The 21,660-nt window shown below is 34.4% G+C and overlaps 3 protein-coding genes and 1 pseudogene across 3 annotated transcripts; 2 read left to right on the forward strand and 2 right to left on the reverse strand.

Moving 5' to 3' along the window:
• Positions 1-1,369: 1,369 nt before the first annotated feature.
• LOC105957088 (putative leucine-rich repeat receptor-like serine/threonine-protein kinase At3g14840) lies at positions 1,370-2,108 on the reverse strand. The gene is made up of 2 exons (XM_088827488.1): positions 1,961-2,108; positions 1,370-1,816 (listed from the first exon to the last, which is right to left on the reverse strand). The coding sequence occupies exons 1-2, from the start codon at positions 2,096-2,098 to the stop codon at positions 1,433-1,435; spliced, it is 522 nt and encodes a 173-aa protein (XP_088683614.1). The 5' UTR covers positions 2,099-2,108; the 3' UTR covers positions 1,370-1,432.
• Positions 2,109-3,514: 1,406 nt separating this feature from the next.
• Positions 3,515-4,236, reverse strand: LOC148765962 (putative LRR receptor-like serine/threonine-protein kinase At1g07650 pseudogene; annotated as a pseudogene).
• A 12,139-nt stretch (positions 4,237-16,375) lies between these two features.
• LOC105957872 (uncharacterized) lies at positions 16,376-20,583 on the forward strand. Its single transcript, XM_088812450.1, has 9 exons — positions 16,376-16,499; positions 16,635-16,703; positions 17,141-17,194; positions 17,664-17,751; positions 17,877-18,022; positions 18,240-18,678; positions 18,758-19,049; positions 19,541-19,685; positions 19,964-20,583. Exons 1-9 carry the CDS (start codon positions 16,376-16,378, stop codon positions 20,581-20,583), a joined length of 1,977 nt encoding a protein of 658 aa, XP_088668576.1.
• Positions 20,584-20,676: 93 nt separating this feature from the next.
• On the forward strand, positions 20,677-21,657 carry LOC148765963 (uncharacterized). Its single transcript, XM_088812451.1, has 2 exons — positions 20,677-21,055; positions 21,170-21,657. The coding sequence occupies exons 1-2, from the start codon at positions 20,677-20,679 to the stop codon at positions 21,655-21,657; spliced, it is 867 nt and encodes a 288-aa protein (XP_088668577.1).
• The last annotated feature ends 3 nt before the right edge of the window (positions 21,658-21,660 follow it).

Genomic DNA, 21,660 nt, shown 5'->3' on the forward strand with positions numbered 1-21,660 from the left:
ACTATCTATCTATCATACAAAAAATAATTAATAATTAAGGAATCTATTCATTTTGTCAAACAAGTTTGTTCATACATATATACATGTTAGTGTAAATTACACTTACACTCCTGAGATATGCTAAAATAACTTTAAGGTCCTTATAATATCGATAATTACAATCACCACCTGAAATATTGTTATAAACTCTAACGGAATAATGCATTAGGTAAGTATTCTGTTAGGGTTCTAACGGAGTATTAGTTTCAGGCACTGGTAGAGACAACATAGAGTTAAGGGGTGACATGGTTCTCCTAATAACATTTATTCAATAATTATTATGTTTTATAAGATTTATAAATTTTCATCTATGGTAGTATTAACGGCCCCGCGGGAAACAAATACACTGCATATCGGTCTCCATGACATAAATCTTGGCTTCGGTAATTGTTTCAAGGGTGTGACTGTAATTACTAATATTGCATGGATATTAAAGTTATTTTAGCATATCTCAGGGGTTTAGGTGTAATATCCTATATATTATATATATTATTTTTACTTTTCTTTTTTTGAATAAAAAACATCCATTGGGTGAGAGGTTAACACGCCTTTAACAGGTCGAACCGCCCATATACAGGAAGAATTCAAGTCTTCCCAAACAATCATTATCAAACCAAATAATTAATTAGGAGGCAAAATAAGTATATATATATATATATATATATATATAAATAAATAAAATGCAACATGGTGATTATAAATAACGAAAATGAATTTTTCTTAGTTGCAAGTATAGTCGTCGAAATTTCAAAAATATACACACTTATTTATAAAATTAAATGTACAGTGTACACAAAGAAGGATCAAACTGTCGGTAGGATATATAATCTGATATGTATATGTTCACACTTATGTATAAAATTAAATGTGTATAACTATCTAAAAGAACAATATGCATTACTATTAATTGTGATCTAACAAATTAAGTTAATTTGGGTTGAACTGATTATAGCTAATGAGTTTAATTTGTAGAAACGATTTGGGTAGTTATTTGTGAATAATTAGTTGGAGGTGTCGAATCATAGTTCGGGGATCGGATCTCATCGCATCTGATAGGACACTCTTCGGTTAAGCTCTCGATCGGCCAATAAGAACTGACCGAAAAACCCAATTTTGAGGACCGAAACATGCACATTTAAACTCTCGGCCAAAAGCGCAAACTCGAAGGGAAAACAAAACGCAACGAGCAAACATATCCTCCATTCGAAAAATGTCAGAGTGAAAACAACTTTAAACTTTTTACAAGGCATTGTAATAATAAATAAATGTATATGTTTTTTTCTAAACCAAATTTAGCAACAGCTATTTGTTTCTCTTGTCCACCACAGCTGTATTCAGATCAAAACCACAAATGTACAGAAAATCGAAGAAATAAAGAATTTTCAGAGAGTGTTTATAGATTTCTCTTCTCCAAGTATTCCACGTCGACTGGATATAGGTCACCGGCAGTGGATGCTGAGGAACCAGTCCATCGAACATCAATTGATGTGCTATGCCCTTGACCATCATACTCATTATTACGGTCAGATTCTGTCGTTTCCTTAACAAGATTTGTCCCGTCATTCGAGGTACTCGTGTCTGAAATGAATTCTCCAACAACGGCTTTTCCTTCTAGAATGCTTACAACTGCCGACATACTTGGCCTTTCTGTGGCTACAATATTTGTGCAATGGAGCGCCACATTTATAGCCGATATAACCTCTTTTTTCTTGAACTTCGATTCCAATCTTGGAACCACTAAATCCATCAATTTTCCTGTCTCATTCAACGAGTTTGCCTAGAAGAAAAAAAGGAAAAAGGAGTTTCATCTTCGAAGTTCTTGTGTGAACATAGCATGCGTTAAGCTTATCATAGTGACTCGTAGAAACAACAGTAGCAGAAGACGAATGTAAATACGTGAAACAGTGTTAACTAAATATACCCATTCAAGAAGATCGAAGCTTGGATCCCTACTGCTAGAGTTGCTCCTTCCACTGATAAGTTCCAAAAGAACAACCCCAAAACTGTATACATCTGCTTTGTCTGTCAAATGTCCTCGCATTGCATATTCTGGCGCCATATATCCACTGGGAAATCAAATATTATATCAGTAATGTCTCTGTCATAAGTTTTTTTTCCAAAAAAAAAAAAGAAAACGAAGAAAAAAGTTGAATATTGACGGAGACAGTAGATGTTCTGTGAAATGAATGGCTCAATTCTTTGGTCAAATATATGAATGATTGATTACTCACTAAGTATCGGCAACACGGGTGCTTATATGGGTGTTATCCTCTTCATCGAGCTTGGCAAGTCCAAAATATGATATTTTGGCCATAAGATCTTTATCAAGAAGCACATTTGTAGCCTTGATATCACGATGCACAATTTTAAGTCTTGATTCTTCATGCATATACGCCAAATCTCTGGCTATACCAATGCAGATCTTATGCCTCGTCGTCCAATCCAAATCAATTTGGTGTTCTTCTAGACCTGCAAAAAAAAAAAAAAAAAAAAAAAAAAAAATTGGATCGGTGCACATAAGTTGTGGATCCCATTTATATCTCTCTCGAAGTAGAAGCAACAAAAATAGAATTGTAGCAAAACTTACCAAATAATGCACGAGCAAGGCTATTATTTTCCAAGTACTCATAGACAAGCAACAACTAGTTGCCTTTAATGCAACATCCATGTAATTTGACAAGATGAGGGTGTTGTAGAGCCTAAATCAGGCCAATTTCATTGACAAACTCACGGTTCCCTTGCTTTGATTTGGCAGAAAGCTGCTTTAAAGGTGCCATCTGGCAGAACACCCTTCAAATCAGAGGTGGCAGAAAAACGAAATGAGTTGAATGACAACATAAAGATAATTCATTTACTAGACGTATTTATTGTTTACGCTACCTTGAAGACATGACTGAAACCACCTTCTCCAATCTTGTTAGCAAGATCAAAATTGTTTGTGGTGGTTTTAATTTGCTTTAGCGTAAATGATCCAGTGTGAAGGTCTACACCCTTTAGTTCTGAGAAAAAAAATTAAAATAGCAATTTAGATAACTGCAAACACTTTTCAATCACATAGTTCATTTTAGATGGCATTTATTGCACTCTCTCAAATATTGCACGAATTTGCACACATGAAAATAAGATACATGTACATGTTGAAATTTAAGGACTATATGATTGAGCCTGTAATTTTAGTACCATGTTCCAATGTGTCTTTGCGTCTAAAACAACCCTTCCACCAAAGAATACCTAGAACTAGCATGAGTATTAGCCAGGATGTAACAAGAACTGCTGCTACTATGCCAACTACAGCCCCTGCAGATATGCTGCTTCCATTTTCTGATGGTGGCGTAAAATCTGAGAGGAAGAGAGAGAGAGAGAGAGAGAGAGAGAGAGAGAGATAAATCAAATATACTGTCAAAATAATCCATAATCTCCTTCATTGGTTATATTAGAGATGTGTCAGACAACTATCTCTTATGTTTACAAGTTACTAAATTCCAACTTCCGACTTACCATGATCAACAGATATGGCTGAAATGAGAGGACCGTATACGCCTCTAACATGAATACCATTTGTCCATTTCCCAGCCCAATAGAAGCGGATATCCAAAGTATTATCAGCAACAATTGCAGTGAAGTTTCTTCTAATTCCCTTGTTAACTCCACCTGCTTCTTTTTCAATGTTGAAATCCTTCAGCACCAGCTTTCCCTGAAATTATTTTTTTCCAGAAACCATGAGGCACTTCTTAAAGTGAAAAACTACAAATACAAATACAAAACAAATAACCACTAACATCACATGACAACAAAACTCAACTGATTCATTCAACATAAGTTCTCGTCATTTAAAAGAGAACCTTTTCAAATATACTCGTTACAAAAAAAAGCTTATTATACAGGTATCTGAATGAACACATCAAACAGACGCCTCCCAAGGCTACTATATGTTTTATCATCAGTAAACACGATCTCCGCAAAGTGAAGGTTTACTGTGTAGTTCCCGTTTATCAAACAAAATCCATAATAAGTTAATGAGAGTCGAAAGGCGTGCATCCATGTACAACTGGGAATTCGGCCCTGAGATGCTTGAGCTGTTTGGCCAGATGAACGAGTCCGTAGGGCGGTCATCATCCAAGAAGTGGGCCGTGCTGCTAAATCCCCAGTTTTTCTTACTTGCGAAGAAATTTGAAGGCCCACCAGAATTTCCATCATCTTCGTAGGTAGATCGTTTATCATCAGCTACTTGTCTTCCACCACAGTTAATACGGAGAGAGTAATACTCTGAGACAAAAGCATGGAACGAATTCTCAATAATTACATCCACTGCCAAAAAGAATGAATATTTTGATAAGTAAGCTTCATATAACAGAAAATGAGATGTACAACGGAGATTTTGTGAACTTTTAAGTCAGAAACTTACGAAGAATTTCCTTTGGAGCTTGCAAACAAGTTTCTGAAATAATTGGTGAAAATTGCTCAGATGAGGAAATTCAAAAACAATATCGACATGATGATAAGTGTAAGTAATCTCACAAGTTGCGTGGCTGACAATTTGCGGCTTCATATGTGAGGTTGTTATAAGACACGTCACTGCATACAAATTGAATAGATTTAAACTTCACTGGATTTGATGATGCAATATTTCTATATTAAAACGATAGAGCTAGAGGCAATTATTGACTCGATTTATGTCTAAATAAGAGAAGCAAAAATAAGAGGGAGGAAGCAATACATTGCGTCGCCGTCTTACAACATCCAATCCGGCAGCGGCCCAGTTAGGGAGTTCCAAGTTAGATACCTGGAAAAGAACATGCCGAGTTAGCAATCTCAACATTTTCCTTGAACGCAAAAACTTGTCACAGATAAACTAGATGATGACATTTTAAACAAAAATATCCATTAGTCATTTGATCTCATGTGTGAATGCTAACATTGAACAGTGTTATCAAGTTTCGCAACAATGAAAGAATTGGATTCTATATTTGATGATGCTAATATGTAGCTCACCTAGGGTGGTATAGAAAATGAGCTGGGAGAGCAAAACAGATCAGTAGCTTGACAACTTGATGATCCTGAGGTACCTGCAAAATGAGCACACATGAACTAAGCCGGGGGTTGATCCGGCGGAAACCCCTCCGACGCTCAAGTCAGACGTGCTGATAGTGGAAATATTCCAGAGAATACAGTTAATAGTATTACTCAGTTCATAGGACGTACCTTAAGGAATGAATTCAAACATTTATATATAGCTTAGTTGAGATTGTCGGGCCCGAACCTTACTTGAAGGTGATTGGGTCTCGGTGATAGTGGTCTTCGATATTGGGCTCGTGGCCCAGTAGGTAAGTAATTTGTAGGCCCATTGGGTTGGCCCAATTATGCATATCATTAAGCCCCCCACTCTCGATTCGATGTGGGGGCCATGTTGAAATGGGTGTCAGATCGTGTCGAGAGTAAAATTTGTAGAAGTCGATTGTTGGCGTATGGCCTAATGGTGTGCGAAAACGCATCGGAGTGTGTGTCGGAGGGGCGTGAAGGCGCGTTGGCGCGTAGCGCAACCAAGTTGGTGCGATGTAAGTTACTTGAGTCGTCGGTGTTGTCTCGCGACGATGTAATAGCTCGGATCAAGTTATCTCCTCGTGGGAGTTGTCTCGTCGCGGGGTAATAGAGTTGATCGAGTTATCTCCTCGTGGGAGTTGTCTCTCGATAATGTAGTAGCACATAGCGAGTGTTCTCCTCGTGGGAGTTGTTATTTATCGACATTTTCAATGTTGTGACGCGTTGCTTGTATGTGTTTACATATAGCCTTGTGCATGATGTACTTGAAGAGGGGATTAGGCTCTCAAGATTTTTATATGGGGATCGTGCCCTTTGTTAGACCTCGTGGATCGTAAGTATGTTTGGACCGTGGCCACGTTTTAATGAATGACCCATCGAAAACAAGTAGATAAATTTGAGTAATCAAGTTGGCCAGGCTATATAGATTCCCATAATATTTCTAAGTGTTTCTAGGGTTGTAATCGTGCTAACTTGAGCTTGCGATTATATAGTGAAGTTCGGGCGAGTTGTCTCCTCATGGGAGTTGTCTCGCAGCGAAGTTGTAGAATCATTGGATGACGCGCGACTGACGAGTGTGCGGATTGATGTCGCTCTGAGCGATTTCTCTCCTCGTGGGAGTTATCTCGCTGAGGGTTCGTAGTACCGAGCGAGTTGGCTCCTCGTGGGAGTTGTCTCGCTACGGGTTCGTAGTACCGAGCGAGTGGCTTCCTCGTGGGATTTTCCTCGCAAGGGGTTGTAGGTCCGAGCGAGTTGTCTCCTCGTGGGAGTTGTCTGACTGCGGGATGTAGGACAAAGCGAGTTTGCTCCTCGTGGGAGTTGTCTCACTGCGGGATGTAGGACAGAGCGAGTTTGCTCCTCGTGGGAGTTGTCTCGCTGCTGGTTGTATGACCGATCGAGTTTGCTCCTCATGGGAGTTATCTCGCTATGGTTTCGTAGACCCGAGGGAGTTGGCTCCTCGTGGGAGTTGTCTCGCTGCGGGTTGTAGGATGGAGCGAGTGGTCTCCTCGTGGGAGTTGTCTCGCTGCGGGTGGTAGTACTGAGCGAGTTGACTCATCGTGGGATGTCTCGCAAGCCCCCCACTCTCGAGACGATGTGGGAGCCAAGTAGAAAGGGGTACCGGATCGTATTGAGAGTAGATCTGTGCTGTAGTGTTGCGTTAATCGTTGGCATGGCGTGGAGAAATAATTTTTTTTATTTATCCGTTTGATAGCGAGCGCGATTTGGTAGGCGCGTTGAAGAGTTCGCGCGATTTGGTGGAGCGCGTTGAAATTCTCGCGTGATTTGGTGAAGCGAGGTGAAATCTACGCGCAATTTGGTGGAGAGTAGCAAAAGTTGTGCCCAATTAGGTGGGAGCGCGCGCTCCAAGGTGGCCTTGGGAGGCGCGCGCGCGTGCATGGAAAGGCGCGCGCGCGTGCGAGATTTTTTTTTTTTTTTTTTTTTTACTGCTGGCGCGCATGCAGTGCACGCGCGCGCATCTGGCGCGTCTACGCCACGCGCGCGTGCTGTGCACGCGCGTCTCCATGTCTTTTTTTTTTTTTTTTTGCTGGCGCGCGTGCAGTACACGCGCGCGCGTCTGGCGCGTGTACGCCACGCGCGCCGCGTGTCCCCCTTTTTTTTTTTTTTTTTTTTAATGGAGCCGCGCGCGCGCGGCTCGGCTGCATGTCCTTTCTTTTTATTTTTTATTCTCTTTTTTCTTCTTCTTCTTTCTTCTTTCTTTCTTCTTCTTTTACTCTCTTTTTTCTTCTTCTTGTTCTTGTATTTTTTCATCTTCTTCTTGTTCTTGTATTTTTTCATCTTTTTATTTTTTCTTCTTCTTTCTTCTTCTGTTTTTTCATCTTCTTATTTTTTCTTTTTCTTTTTTCTTCTTGTTCTTGTATTTTTTCATCTTCTTCTTTTTTCTTTTTCTTTCTTCTTCTCTTCTTCTTTTTTTTTTTTTTCTTCATCTTCTTCTGGGGTCTCGCGTGCGCGATTTTACCCCCCCTTTTTTTTATTTGGTTGATATTCACCCCCTTAGGGATGTTCTATTTTTTGAGTTGGGAGATTATCCTCGTTCCTTGAGATGGGATGTGCACCCCCTTGGGGATGTTCTATTTTTTGAGTAGGGAGATTATCCTTGTTCCTTGAGATGGGATGTGCACCCCCTTGGGGATGTTCTATTTTTTGAGTAGGGAGATTATACTCGTCTCTTGAGATGTGATGTGAACCCACTTGGGGTTGAAAGGTAAGGGTGATGGCCAACCTTAGGATGGGGATAACTGCCCACTGTAGGATGAGGTGCTCGAGACCTATGGTCTGAGGTAGATGCGCACGGTTGTGCCATTGGTTCGCGCGTGCGCGTCAAACCTTTTTTTTTTTTCTGTTTTTGAAGTAGGGACGTGAAACACTTGATGGGATGTGAAACCCCTTGGGGTTGAAAGGTAAGTGGATGTACCACCCTTGAGATGAGATGCCCAACTTTAGGGTGGGATAGCCCCCCATTTAGGATGAGGCGATCACGAACCACTGGGGTGAGATGCCCAAACTTGGCGATATATGGTGCCACTGATTCAGTGGCAGCACGAGTTGAATCTTCCGTGATCATACGCTGAAGGTCTTCTTCGGTTATCTGAACCGTTCGAGAAGTAAGTAGAAATTGATCATGTTGATGACCCAGTGGGGCCTCACGAGGAGGAGCGTTGGCTCCTGCTATGACGAATGAAATGTTTTGGGGGCGATGTGAACCCCCAGGGAGTCGATAACCCTTGGCGAACGAAATATTTTGGGGGCAGATGTAAGCCCCCCGGGAGTCGATAACCCTTGGCGAGCAAAATATTTTGGGGGCACTATAAACCCCCAGGGAGTCGATAACCCTTGGCGAACGAAATATTTTGGGGGCGATGTAAGCCCCCATGGAGTCGATAACCCTTGGCGAGCAAAATATTTTGGGGGCACTATAAACCCCCAGGGAGTCGATGGCGGTGGTGCCATATGTGGGTCCACATGTGGAGCAGGTGCTGGTATCGCGTTGGGAGCATCTGCTCCCATCGTGGCGATATATTGGGTCACGGCCTCTGTGGCAGCGCGAGTTGAAGCTTCTGCTATCATGCGTTGAAGCGCACCCTCGGTTATTTGAACCATTCGAGGAGCAGGGAGTGGTGGATCGGCGAGTGGTGGGTCCCGAGGGGGGATCACCTGAACCTCGCGAGGCAGATCCATGGGATGTGGAGGAGGTGGCAAGCTAGAGCCTCCACGAGGTGGGAGGTCGTTAGCTATGTCATTTTCTCTCCGAGCAGACGCCTCAGGAGGATCTTGTTGGCTACGTGATCTGGTTTGCATCGTTCCCACAGACGGCGCCAAAATGATGATGCTAATATGTAGCTCACCTAGGGTGGTATAGAAAATGAGCTGGGAGAGCAAACCAGATCAGTAGCTTGACAACTTGATGATCCTGAGGTACCTGCAAAATGAGCACACATGAACTAAGCCGGGGGTTGATCCGGCGGAAACCCCTCCGACGCTCAAGTCAGACGTGCTGATAGTGGAAATAGTCCAGAGAATACAGTTAATAGTATTACTCAGTTCATAGAACGTACCTTAAGAAATGAATTCAAACCTTTATTTATAGCTTAGTTGAGATTGTCGGGCCCAAACCTTACTTGAAGGTGATTGGGTCTCGGTGATAGTGGTCTTCGATATTGGGCTCGTGGCCCAGTAGGTAAGTAATTTGTAGACCCATTGGGTTGCCCCAATTATGCATATCAATATTATTATTATTTTTAATCTTATGTTTCACTTTCCCTATTTCCACAGTATAGTACATAAATACTAGACAAGGATAAACGTTTCTAGTAACAAGGCTTTCAATGATGTCAGTCTTCCAATATAACTTGGTAACTCCCCGATGAAATTGCAACTCCTCAATATCCTGCATAACAATATTCATAGAGTCATACAAAAGCAAAGTGATACGAAAAACCAACACCGGAGACAATATGTCCCAAAAATGTTGTACGGGAAACTCGGAGAAAACGTGAAAATAAGAAAAATATAGGAGTATATTTATAAACATGTTATTAAAAATATATAAGTTTTTATTAATATATATATATAAATTACTTTTATATATTTTCGTACAAACATTTCAAAATATATTTTATTATCAACTATCAATTTGCGATTGATTAATAAATCATGTAAATAATTATCGAATCAACAAAAAATATTAGAAATTTTGTTATTCAAACATGTCTCTAAGTTTTTAGAAATTGCAAAATTGGGCATAAGTTGTCCGGCAGGTGTTCTCAAGTATCGAATACAAAACGTATCTAAAATGCAGAAATGTTATAAAGTTGAAGTTTCCGTACTACGTACGTGCTACGTACGTGCAATCTTTCTATAAGTTGATCTAATTTCATAACCCGTAATTGATCTAATTTTTATAAATCTATGTAGTTTTTTTCCTTCTAAATTTTTTCAAAGTATTTTGCATTTTCCATTGACTTTCTACACATTTGTTTATTTTGATGAAGTTATCGTGATTTGTGATGTGATTTGATATTTGATTATTATCATATGTTTTAAAACATTTATAAAAATCGAAGGTGATTTTTGGCAATTATAAAAGCACAATTAGTTTTTCTTCTTTTTTTTAGCAACAAAGTTATTACGTGTATAGTTATGAAAATCTTACAATTTACAATTCAGATCTTGCAATTCGATCCGATTACTACCTAGATGATAGATCGATTTAAATCTTTGATTAAATCTTAAATGTCAAAAAAATCGATTAAATCTTACAATTTTTACGATTTAAGAAAACTTAAGTTTACTATCTGTTTTATGATAAAATTCAATTAAAAAGATATTAGACTTTAACTACAAAAAGTTAATTTTACTAATTTAATATTATATTTGTAATTACCAAAATTTCCCAGATGATTGTTTTCGTCTTACATCGACCCCCTTACGATATGATTTTTCATGGATTTGTTTTTTTATTACGTGGAATATTCCCTGAAAAATGCAGATTCTATCATGCACACGATATTTGTTAATGGTACTTTAAAGACAAAAATTACCCTCAGGGGGGACTTTACACGAAAAATTTATTCTAATTAAATAACATCTTCACAACTTTTTAGCATTACTATTACCTCCCCTAAGGATAAATTTTGTATTTAAAATGTAAGATAAAAGAAATGCCATTTCTGCAAGGGTGGAATCCACAATTTTTGGGATATTACATGGAATAAAAAAGATTCCGTAAAAAAATCACACCATAAGCGGGTCGTGTAAGACATAAACAAACATTTGGGGGATTTTGCTAATTCTCGATAAGTGGGGGTGATTTCCGTAATTTAGCCTAAGTTCATGAGGATTTTCGTAATTTATCCTATTAACAACGATTATCGTTATTTTCACGTCTTAATGTTTGCTTATACCCTTATATTATTTTAAATAATTTCAATGTCAGTTTAATAATATAATTAAATATTAATTTCTAATATATTGAATGTGTTTCTTGATGTTTCAGGTACCACACATAAGGAATTTGATATAAAAGTTGGGAGATTGAATAATTTTTTTTTATACAAAATGATAGATAATTGCAAAAAAATTGATGTAAAATCATAATTAGGATTGTGATTAGTATTAAAATTAGAATTAAGATTGTAATTAATATTCTTTGAATTAGTATTAGTATTAATACTTGGATTAGGATTTGGATTAATATAATATTATAATTAATATTAGGATTCTGATTATGATTAATATTAGTATTATAATTATAACTAAGATTATGATTATTGATTCGTACTACAATTAATGACATGTATTAGTATTATGATTATGATTAGCATTAGGATTAGGATTATGGTTAGAATTATAATTATAATTAACATTAGCAAAGCATTAGTATTATTAGTAGTAAAATTATTAGGATTATAATTAATGTTAGAAATAGGTTTATGATTAGAATTATGATTATGATTAGAATAATGATTAGTGTTATGAATAGGATTAGGAATAGGATAAGGATTTGGATAATATTAGTATTACAATTATAATCAGCATAAGCGTATACCAGATTAACATTAACATTAAAATTAGTATTAGCATTAGAATATGTACATTAGCATTAACATTAACAATATTAACATATTAGTATTAAAAAAAGTATTAATATTAGTATTAGTATTAGTATTAATATTAGGATTAGTAATAGTATTAATAATAGTATTAGTATGAATATTAGTATTAATATTAGTGTTAATATTAGTATTAGTATTAGTATTAATATTAGTCTAAATATCAGTATCAATATCAATATCAGTATCAATATCATTATCGGTATCGACATTAGTATCGGCATCAGTATAGGTATCGGCATCGGTATCAGTATCAGTTTATATATGTTTCAGTATTCGTATTCCTTTCAATATCAGTATTAGTATCAGTATCAGTATCAATATCAGTATCAACATTTGTATCAATATCAGTATCAGTATGAGTATCAATATCAGTATCAATATTAATATCAGTATCATTATCGATATTATTATCACTATTATTATCAGTATTAGTATCAGTATCAATATTAGTTTAAGTATTAGTATGAGTATCAATATGATTGTGAGTATCAGTATGAGTATGAGTATCAATATTAGTATGAGTATCAGTATTAGTATGAATATGAGTATAAGTATCAATATTAGTATTAGTATTACTAGGAGTATCATTATGAGTATCGGTATTAATATCAGTATCAATATCAGTATTAATATTAGTATTAGTATTAATATTAGTATTAGTATTAATATTGCTATGAGTATCAGTATTAGTGTCAATATCAGTATCAGTATTAATATCAGTATTAATATAATATTTCTATGAGTATCAATATGAGTATAAGTATTAGTATCAGTATTAGAATTATTATTGTTATTAGTATCAGTATTAGTCTTAGTATTAGTATTAGTATTTCTATTAGTATTAATATTAGTATCAATATCACTATTAGTATCACTATAAGTATCAGTATTATTATAAGTATTAGTATCAGTATTATTCTTATTCTTAGTATTAGTATTAATATTAGTATTAGTATTAGTATTAGTATTAGTATTAGTATTAGTATCAATATAACTATCTTTATCAATGTAAGTATCAATATTATTATTAGTATTCAATATTAGTACTATTCTTCGTATTAGTATTCGTATCAATATGAATATTAGTATTAGTATTAGTATTATTATTAGTATTAGTATTAATATTGGTATGAGTATGAGTATTAGTATTAGTATCAGTATTATTGCTAATATCAATATTAGTATTAATATTAGTATTAGTAACGGTATTAGTATTAGTATTAGTATTAGTATTAGTTAGTATTAGTATTAGTGTTAGTATTAGTATTAGTATTAGTACCAATATTAGTATTAATATCAGTATTAGTATTAGTATTAATATTAGTATTAGTATCAGTATTACTATTGGTATCAATATTAGTATTAATATTAGTATTAGTATCAGTATTATTATTAGTATCAATATTAGTATTAGTATTAGTATTAGTATCGGTATTAGTATTAGTATTAGTATTAGTATTAATATTAATATTATTACCAATATCTTATATATAAAAGAAAGAAACGTTGGGCAACCCTAAAAAACCCTTATGGTATTTCTGTAATTATTTATTTTTAATATTTTTTCTCTACTAATTTCTAACTATAATTTTTAACAATTATAGAAATTAAAACTAACCCGTAAAGAATCCTACCTTATTGCTACTTATGTCATCTTATATATAAAATAAAGAAACGCAGGGCAACCCTAAAAAACCCTAATGGTATTTCTGTAATTATTTATTTTTAATATTTTTTCTCTACTAATTTCTAACTCTAATTTTTAACAATTATCAAAATTAAAACTAACGTGTAAAGAAATATACCTTATTGCTACTTATGGCATCTTATCTATATAATATATAAATTGAAACCCTCATAGCCTAGAATTACGACATGTGTCATCCATGTCACCATCCACGTAGGCATCCTAATCGTGCTCCATGTGTCACTACATATTACATATATAATGTCCATTTAATTATAATTTTCCATAATGAGATATAAGAATATATTAAAAATATATGTATATATTTCCGTAAATATATAATACATAAATGACATTTTTTATGACAATTACATATTTCCTTAATATTATATAGGTTATTATGGTAATCATTAATTTTGTCATCTAATACCAATTAAAATCCGTAATATATATGTAATTATATATTATAATAAATGACATATTCCGTAATTATATTATGGTAATCATTAAATGACATTTCTTTAACTATGGTTAATTTGTAAACATCACACTATTTTAGTAACAATATATTTCTCAATCCATAATATATTCAATTATTATTCTTACATTCTAAAATGAAATAATTTTAATTGTATCAATTTAATGCATATAATTGATTTCCTTAAATATGTATACTATTTACCTTTTATTACATAAAATAACATAAGTATAAATACCTCTTTTTTTTTTTTTATAGAAAAGTAAGTATAAATACCTCACTCCACATCCATTATTTCTCATTCATATAACAAAGCACACGGCAAGAAAAAAAGGTTGTATACTCTAATTCCATTCTTTCATTATTTTATTTAATATTCGATTAGTTTATACCCTAATTTTCGATTGTTTATATACCCTATATATATTTTGTATGGTTTTCCGTTTAATAGTTACCAATTTCCTTTATCTTTCATACTTAATTGTTAATTTTATTTTTTATTAGTTGTTCGAATTAGGTCGTTTGCGGAAACATTTATCTTCCGAAATTTATGAAGGAATGCAAGACGTGGTACTACAAGGAGACATGAAAAAGTCTGATATCGAAAAACGCATTAAATTGCCTTCTTCGTTTTTGGGGAACAATGTGTATGTTTTACATTTTTTTTTCATTTTTATGTATTCCAATTTATGGGAAAATAAAATAACACCGATATTAAATATGTTTGTTTACTCGGTACTTTTATAGATCCACGGATAGCAAGGTATGTGTCATATGCAGCAAGTTAATACTACTTCACCCCATGCAAGTGTCGATGATAGTTCTTCGGTCTGTATGTTGTCATCAAAGGTTGGTAGTCTTCCAATTTACTACAACATTAGTATTAATTAATTACAGTTCGTTCAATGGTATTTTATTAATGATTATGTAACATTTCATTATAGGAAAACGAGTCCTTAACTGTTTCGAAGGATTCAGTTTTTGATTCCTCGGCAGTTGAATCACTCAAATAAAGAGAAGTTTGGATTTCAGTCTTGATTCGCAAGAGGATGAGAATACCCCAATGCATTCGACCACGGTTCTCTTGAAGAAAATCAAATAGGAAAAAGTGGAATAACAACCTTGGTTTTAAGCATTACTTATTGTTTCCTTTGATATATTTTTTTTCCTGTGGAACTTAGTTCGTGGTTTTATTCACTAAGACCTTTTACTTTTTGTTTTTTTTTGGGTATTTTGCGCTATTTATTTATTTATTTGAATTAACATTTCATATAATAATCAATAATTCTATTTGTTAGATTTCTTTTATATAATTCGTAGAATGTTTTTATCTCAAATCACTAATGTGTCTTTTACTCTATTTAATCCGTTAAAATACAAGTGCTATCTCTCATCTCTAATTTTTTCCCCTTTTTTTTCGTAAAAAAATTATTTTTTTACCTACTGTTATATGTTGTTTATATAAAAAGTTCTATTAAAATAATAAATACTATTATATTCTAAATAGTATAAAATAATATATTTTTTAATTGGATAATTATGTTAAACAATTAATCAAAAGAAGTGCTCGAAACAAAAAAATTAAGAGAAAACAACCAAACAAAATAGCATACATGTAGTTAAATAAATTTACTAAAAAAAACTACAAATTACAGTTTTATTTAATGGAAAATATATGCATTACCATTAATTTAATAACAAAATTAAATTAAAGCAAAAATAATAAAAATAAATTAAAACAAAAAATAAGAAAAAAAATAATAGCAAAATTAAACCGGATAAGAAGTCCGAATTAAAATTTAATAACAAAAATAAATTAGTTATATCTTAATACTTAAATCATAAATTTATTACCATAAATAAAAATCAGCAATAAAAAATAGTTAACATATCATAAAGTACGAGTATTCAATCTTTTAAAAATAGGTCCCACTAAAAATCTAATTTAGGAATATATTTACTCCTAATATATTCTTATATAAATAAGATATATTATTAACTAATTGATTTCATGCCTTACATATCTTGCAAATTATATATTTAGTTGTTATTACAATCAACTAAATACGGGTTCTTGCCAATGAATTAGATCTTAATAAATCATTCTATATTAGTCGTAATATTTGAAGATTTTATGGTTTTAAATAGATTTAATAACAATATTGCAATTACGCTACTTCATTTTGTTGTATCACATTGTAATCTTATTTTTTTACAAATATACAATCAAATATGAAAGAAAACGTCCCCCGTGGAATGTTTTTAACCAGAACAACATTCATGATACAAAAGCTGGAAGGACAAATCGCATAAATTATATTCGAAACAAGAGAACATTAACACCGGCGAAAGGTAACAAATACTTTGTTGTTCGCAAATAATTTCGTGAAAATTGTTTCTTTATGGTGTATCTTCACAAGTTTTCATTTTACTAATCATGTTATTAACATTTCACTCAAATATGGATCTTACTTGATAGATAAATCAAATAATGAGACCATGAAGGAGTTTCAATCGAACCATGGCTGCGTAAATGGAACTAAAACTGTGGGATTGTGCTCATCTAATATTATGAAAACACCAACCACAACAAACAGTTTAATTCTATCTGCTATGACAAATGGTTAGTATCATTTTTTTATTTCTGTATTTTCTATTTTTGTTATTTTATATATTGTCACGATGTGTTTACTTACGTTTGTTATACAATAATATATTTACCATTAGATGTAATAATACTTTTAATTTATTCATACAGATGATGGATACACCCATACTATGCAAACAAATAGAAATGGCAAGGGAAAGAAGCCAATGGACCCCTCAGGTCAATTAAATTATGCATTTATATGTTCGGTTAATACAAATGTCTGCTCAAAATATCATTTAACAATGTCCAATTAATAAAGTTAGTACTGGGCATCCTTATTATATATATTCCGATAATATACATAAGAATTTTCGGAAAAAAATGCAAGTTCTTGCGGAATTTCAATCGATAAATCAAACTTTTACAACACAGAGGAGTTTTGATCCAGGCAGAGAGCTGGAATTCGATTCAAAGATATTGAATTATATACACCAAATAACCCGACATCACCAACTACACCCACAAATTTAATTCTATCTGATATTACAAATGGTAATGATTAATTATTATATTCGTAGTTTACATATATTTCATGTTACTTAGTCCCCTTACATTTTTTAATATGAATATATCAGTATTAAATGAATTTAAATTATTACTATGATGTGTTTCAGTAAGTAGAACTGAAAGAAACAATGGAAGAATTGTGAAGGATGTCGCAGCAACAGGTACGAACAACATTACCATTTGTAATGACGAAACTCAAACTACAGTTATATATATATATATATATATATATATATATATATATATATATATATATATATATATATATATATATATATATATATATATATATAGTAATGAAATAAGATTTATCTTTTTTTACACATGTGGAGTAATTTAATATATAAATTTAATGAAGAATAACATTTTTATATTAAGTAAACAGATTTGGATTACACTGTCAGCAAAAAGAGAGTTGTCCAGTATAAAGGAAAAACTCGAACTCTAAATGTTAAAAGTATGTCAAGTACAGATACAAATGACAAAAAAAAAGCTATAAGAGAAATCGTGAGGTGACATATAACAATGTTGCAGCAAATTGTGAAGGTTTGCACTCTATTAATTAATTATCATCATTAGAAGAATTATTCAAAATTTTCTTACGGATGTCTTTAATAATATTTCCAACAGATACTAATTCGTACGAGATAGATGGGTTACATAGCATTGACAGTGTGCAAAATATTTCTGCTAATACATACTACGAAACCAACAAAAGGTACATTTCGTAATATTTATGAAACACAACATTAATACAATTATATAACACATTTGTATTTAATATGTTACCATATCCAACATTGTAAAAGTATAATATTTTTTTATTCATTGAATAATTTACAGTTCTTCGGTTCGTACCGGAAAGATGATATCAAAGAGTCAAAAAACCATACATTATGTTGCACGTGACTTGGATATGGATTCAAAACCTGTCACTTTGGTCGATGAAGACTTACAGACTATACGGGAAATTACTTCGGACAGTGGAGGTATGTGTTATAATTTTGATCACATTTATAACGTAAAATTTGTCTTGAATAAATTGTATAATAATCAATTGATATCATTATTTTTATTTATTTAAAATGTATCAAATGACGAAACATTCACTGATTCTGACGACGATGATGGTAAGTACTCCAATATTAATTAAGTATGATAACATGTCGTTTTCATCGTAATAACGGATGTCTTCTTCCTACGCAGAATACGATGATCTTGGTGATCAGTCATACGAATGCCAATCATGTGGCGCAATGATGTGGTACGGGGAAATGTTCGATAAGCAAAAGGGTACATCAAATCCTAAGTTTTCAATGTGCTGTAGTGGAGGAAAAGTCGAATTGCCAAATTTAATAGAAGCACCAGATCCCCTAAAGATTCTCCAATTTGGTACCGATCGAAGAAGCAAGCATTTCCAAGAACACATACGGTCGTATAATATGATGTTCCCATTCACATCTATTGGAGGAAATATACAGACTACGATAAACAGAGGATCCGGTCTATACACATTCCTACTCCATGGACAAAACTACCATTTAATGGGTAGTTTGTTGCCAGATGAAGGATCGCGTCCCAAGTTTGCTCAACTTTATATATTTGACACGGAGAATGAAGTCAATAATCGAATGAATGCAGTCAGGTATAAAGCACTTTCAGTTATATGTTATTATTTTTTATATTACAAGGAATTTACTTTATGTTTCATTTTATCGTTGCAGATCCGGAGACAGTTCCAGCGAATTGGATCCTGAGATTGTTTCTACATTGAAGGATATGGTCGACAACTCAAATATGCTTGCTCAGTCTTACAGAGCTGCCCGGGACAGGCTCTCGCAGACTGGAATGGAAGATGTCAAATTGAGGCTCATAAAGAAACGGAATACGGATGGCCGTACTTACAATCTTCCGAACTCCAGTGAAATCGTGGGACTCATTGTTGGTGATTTTGACCCCCGGGAGGGTGTTAGAGACATAGTTGTCGAGACACGATCGAAAAACTCCAGCGAATCAGTGAGTTGCACCCTTTATAACTTCCACTGCAGTATCCGATAATATTTCCTCACAACGAGGATGGTTATAGGGATGATATACCACTGAGGGAAACATCATTGAGTGGTACACGTATACGCAAGAAGTTAACAATGCGGCAGTACTTTGCGTATAGGATCCAGAAAAGATTTAGCGACAGCGCGGTTCTGTTGCACTCATAAAAATTGTGCCAGCAATTCATGGTCGACGCATTTTCAATGGTTGAATTGGAAAGACTGAAATTTATAAGATTTAACTAGGATAAGTTAAGAGTTGACATGTACAACAAGGGTATCGAGGAAAGTATTTTGAAGGGAGATACGGATGCTAGATCCATTGGCACGAGGGTTATTCTACCAGACAGTTTTACCCAAGGTCCAAGATACATGTTTAACAACTTCGTCGATGCTCTTCAAATATGCAACTGGATTGGATTTCCATCGTTGTTCATCACTACTACCTGCAATCCATAGTGGCCGGAAATTCAAAGGGCGTTGAGCGGTACTAATTTGAGACCTGAAGACCATCCCGATATTCTTGCTCGAGTTTTTAAGATGAAGCTCGACAATCTGATGTCAGATTTGAATAAGGGCAAAATATTTGGTGGTATTAGAGCATGTAAGTATCAATTTATAAGATAAAAATATAACATAATATATATTTTATACATTGTCTACTCTTATAATATTATACATATTTTATTACGTCAAACATTGAAAATTTATGTATATTAATGCTAACCAAATACGTTTAAAATGTAAAATATTCAGATGTTTGCACAATTGAGTTTCAGAAGCGCGGTCTCCCGCATGCGCACATATTGATTTGGCTTCACAATGAAGGCAAACCGAAGACATCAAAAGACATAGATAAAATCATATGTGCCTAAATCCCAGATAAGGTAACAGACCGAAAGATGTACGATTTGGTTGAGAAGTATATGATTCACGGCCCGTGTGGTCTGGCCAATCAAAACTCTTCATGCATGAAAGACGAGATTTGCACGAAGCAATTTCCAAAGAGTTTTGTCAACCGTACTGAGGCCGATGCAGATGGTTATCCGGTGTACAAAAGAAGAGAAAATGGGAGGACCGTGGTTAAGAAGAAAACATATCTCGACAATGGTTTCGTCGTGCCTTATAACCGTGCTCTACTGAAAAAGTACAGAGCACACATTAATGTCGAGTTGTGCAACCAGAATAAGTCGATAAAGTATTTATTCAAGTACGTCAACAAAGGACACGATCGAGTCACGGCGGCGTTTTATCAATCAAATAATCCAGGTCCAACTCCTGAAAGTCGCGATGAGATAAAGATGTACTACGACTGCAGATATCTTTCGGCATGCGAGGCTGCTTGGAGGTTATTTAGCTTTGACATTCACTTTAGAGACCCACCGGTGATTAGGTTAAGCTTTCATCTTCCTGACAGTCAGTCTGTTGTGTTTACAGATAATGACTCATTAGTTGATGTGCTGAACAGACCGACTGCGAAGCAAACGATGATGCTTGCTTAGTTCCAAGCGAATAAGTTGTACCCTGAAGCTAGAAATTTGAGGTATGGAGAGTTTCCACAGAAATTTGTCTATAAGGAAAAAGCTCGCTGTTGGATGCCGAGAAAGATAGGATTCTCGATCGGAAGGGTTACCAATGTACCGCCGGGCCGGGGTGAAGACTATTACTTGAGACTGTTGTTGAACTTTCAAAGATGTTGCACGTGTTACGATGATCTTAGGAAAGTCGAGGATCACGTCTACCCAACTTTCAAAGATGCGTGCTTTGCGCTTGGACTACTAGATGACGACAAGGAGTACATAGCAGGCATAAATGAGGCAAACGAGTGGGCCAGTGGTGACTATGTGAGACGATTATTCGTCGTACTTTTGGTCGCAAATAATATGAGCAGACCGGAACATGTGTGGGAGTGTTGCTGGAAAGAATTCGCCGAGGATATTGAGTACAGACTGCAACAACGTCGTACCAATTCAGGTATGAGAATACATCTTATGTTTTAACACCGTTTACTACACATGTTTGAATTAAAACTATATATTTTTATAATCGCCACATTATGTTAATTTTTTATATTATATTATATTGAAGGTCCACCTGTGTCAGACGATACTCTGAGAAATTACGCTTTGATCGAAATAGAAAATGTATTGCAAAGCAACAGCAAAAGCCTGAGTAACTTTCCCCCAATGCCGATTCCAATTGGGTCGATGACGGACGACACGGTAAATAGATTAGTTCTCGACGAGTTGGACTATGACGTTGATGCTATGCGTGGAGAACTTAAGAAATACCTTTCATCCATTACTGATGAGCAGAAAAAAGTGTTCGATGATATCATGCATGCTGTTACAAATGACAGAGGTGGACTATTCTTTCTTTATGGGCATGGAGAAAGGGGAAAGACTTTCATATGGAAAACTCTATCGGCTGCTATCCGTTCAAAAGGAGAAATAGTTATAAATGTTGCTTCCAGTGGTATTGCTTCGCTTCTACTTCCAGGTGGCAAAACTGCTCATTCTAGGTTTGGACTGCCAATAATTGTACATGAGAGCTCCACATGCAGCATCAAACAATAGAGC

Source organism: Erythranthe guttata, chromosome 13 (assembly GCF_056151865.1).
Source record: "Erythranthe guttata isolate IM_541 chromosome 13, IM_541, whole genome shotgun sequence".
NCBI classification, from domain to species: domain Eukaryota; kingdom Viridiplantae; phylum Streptophyta; class Magnoliopsida; order Lamiales; family Phrymaceae; genus Erythranthe; species Erythranthe guttata.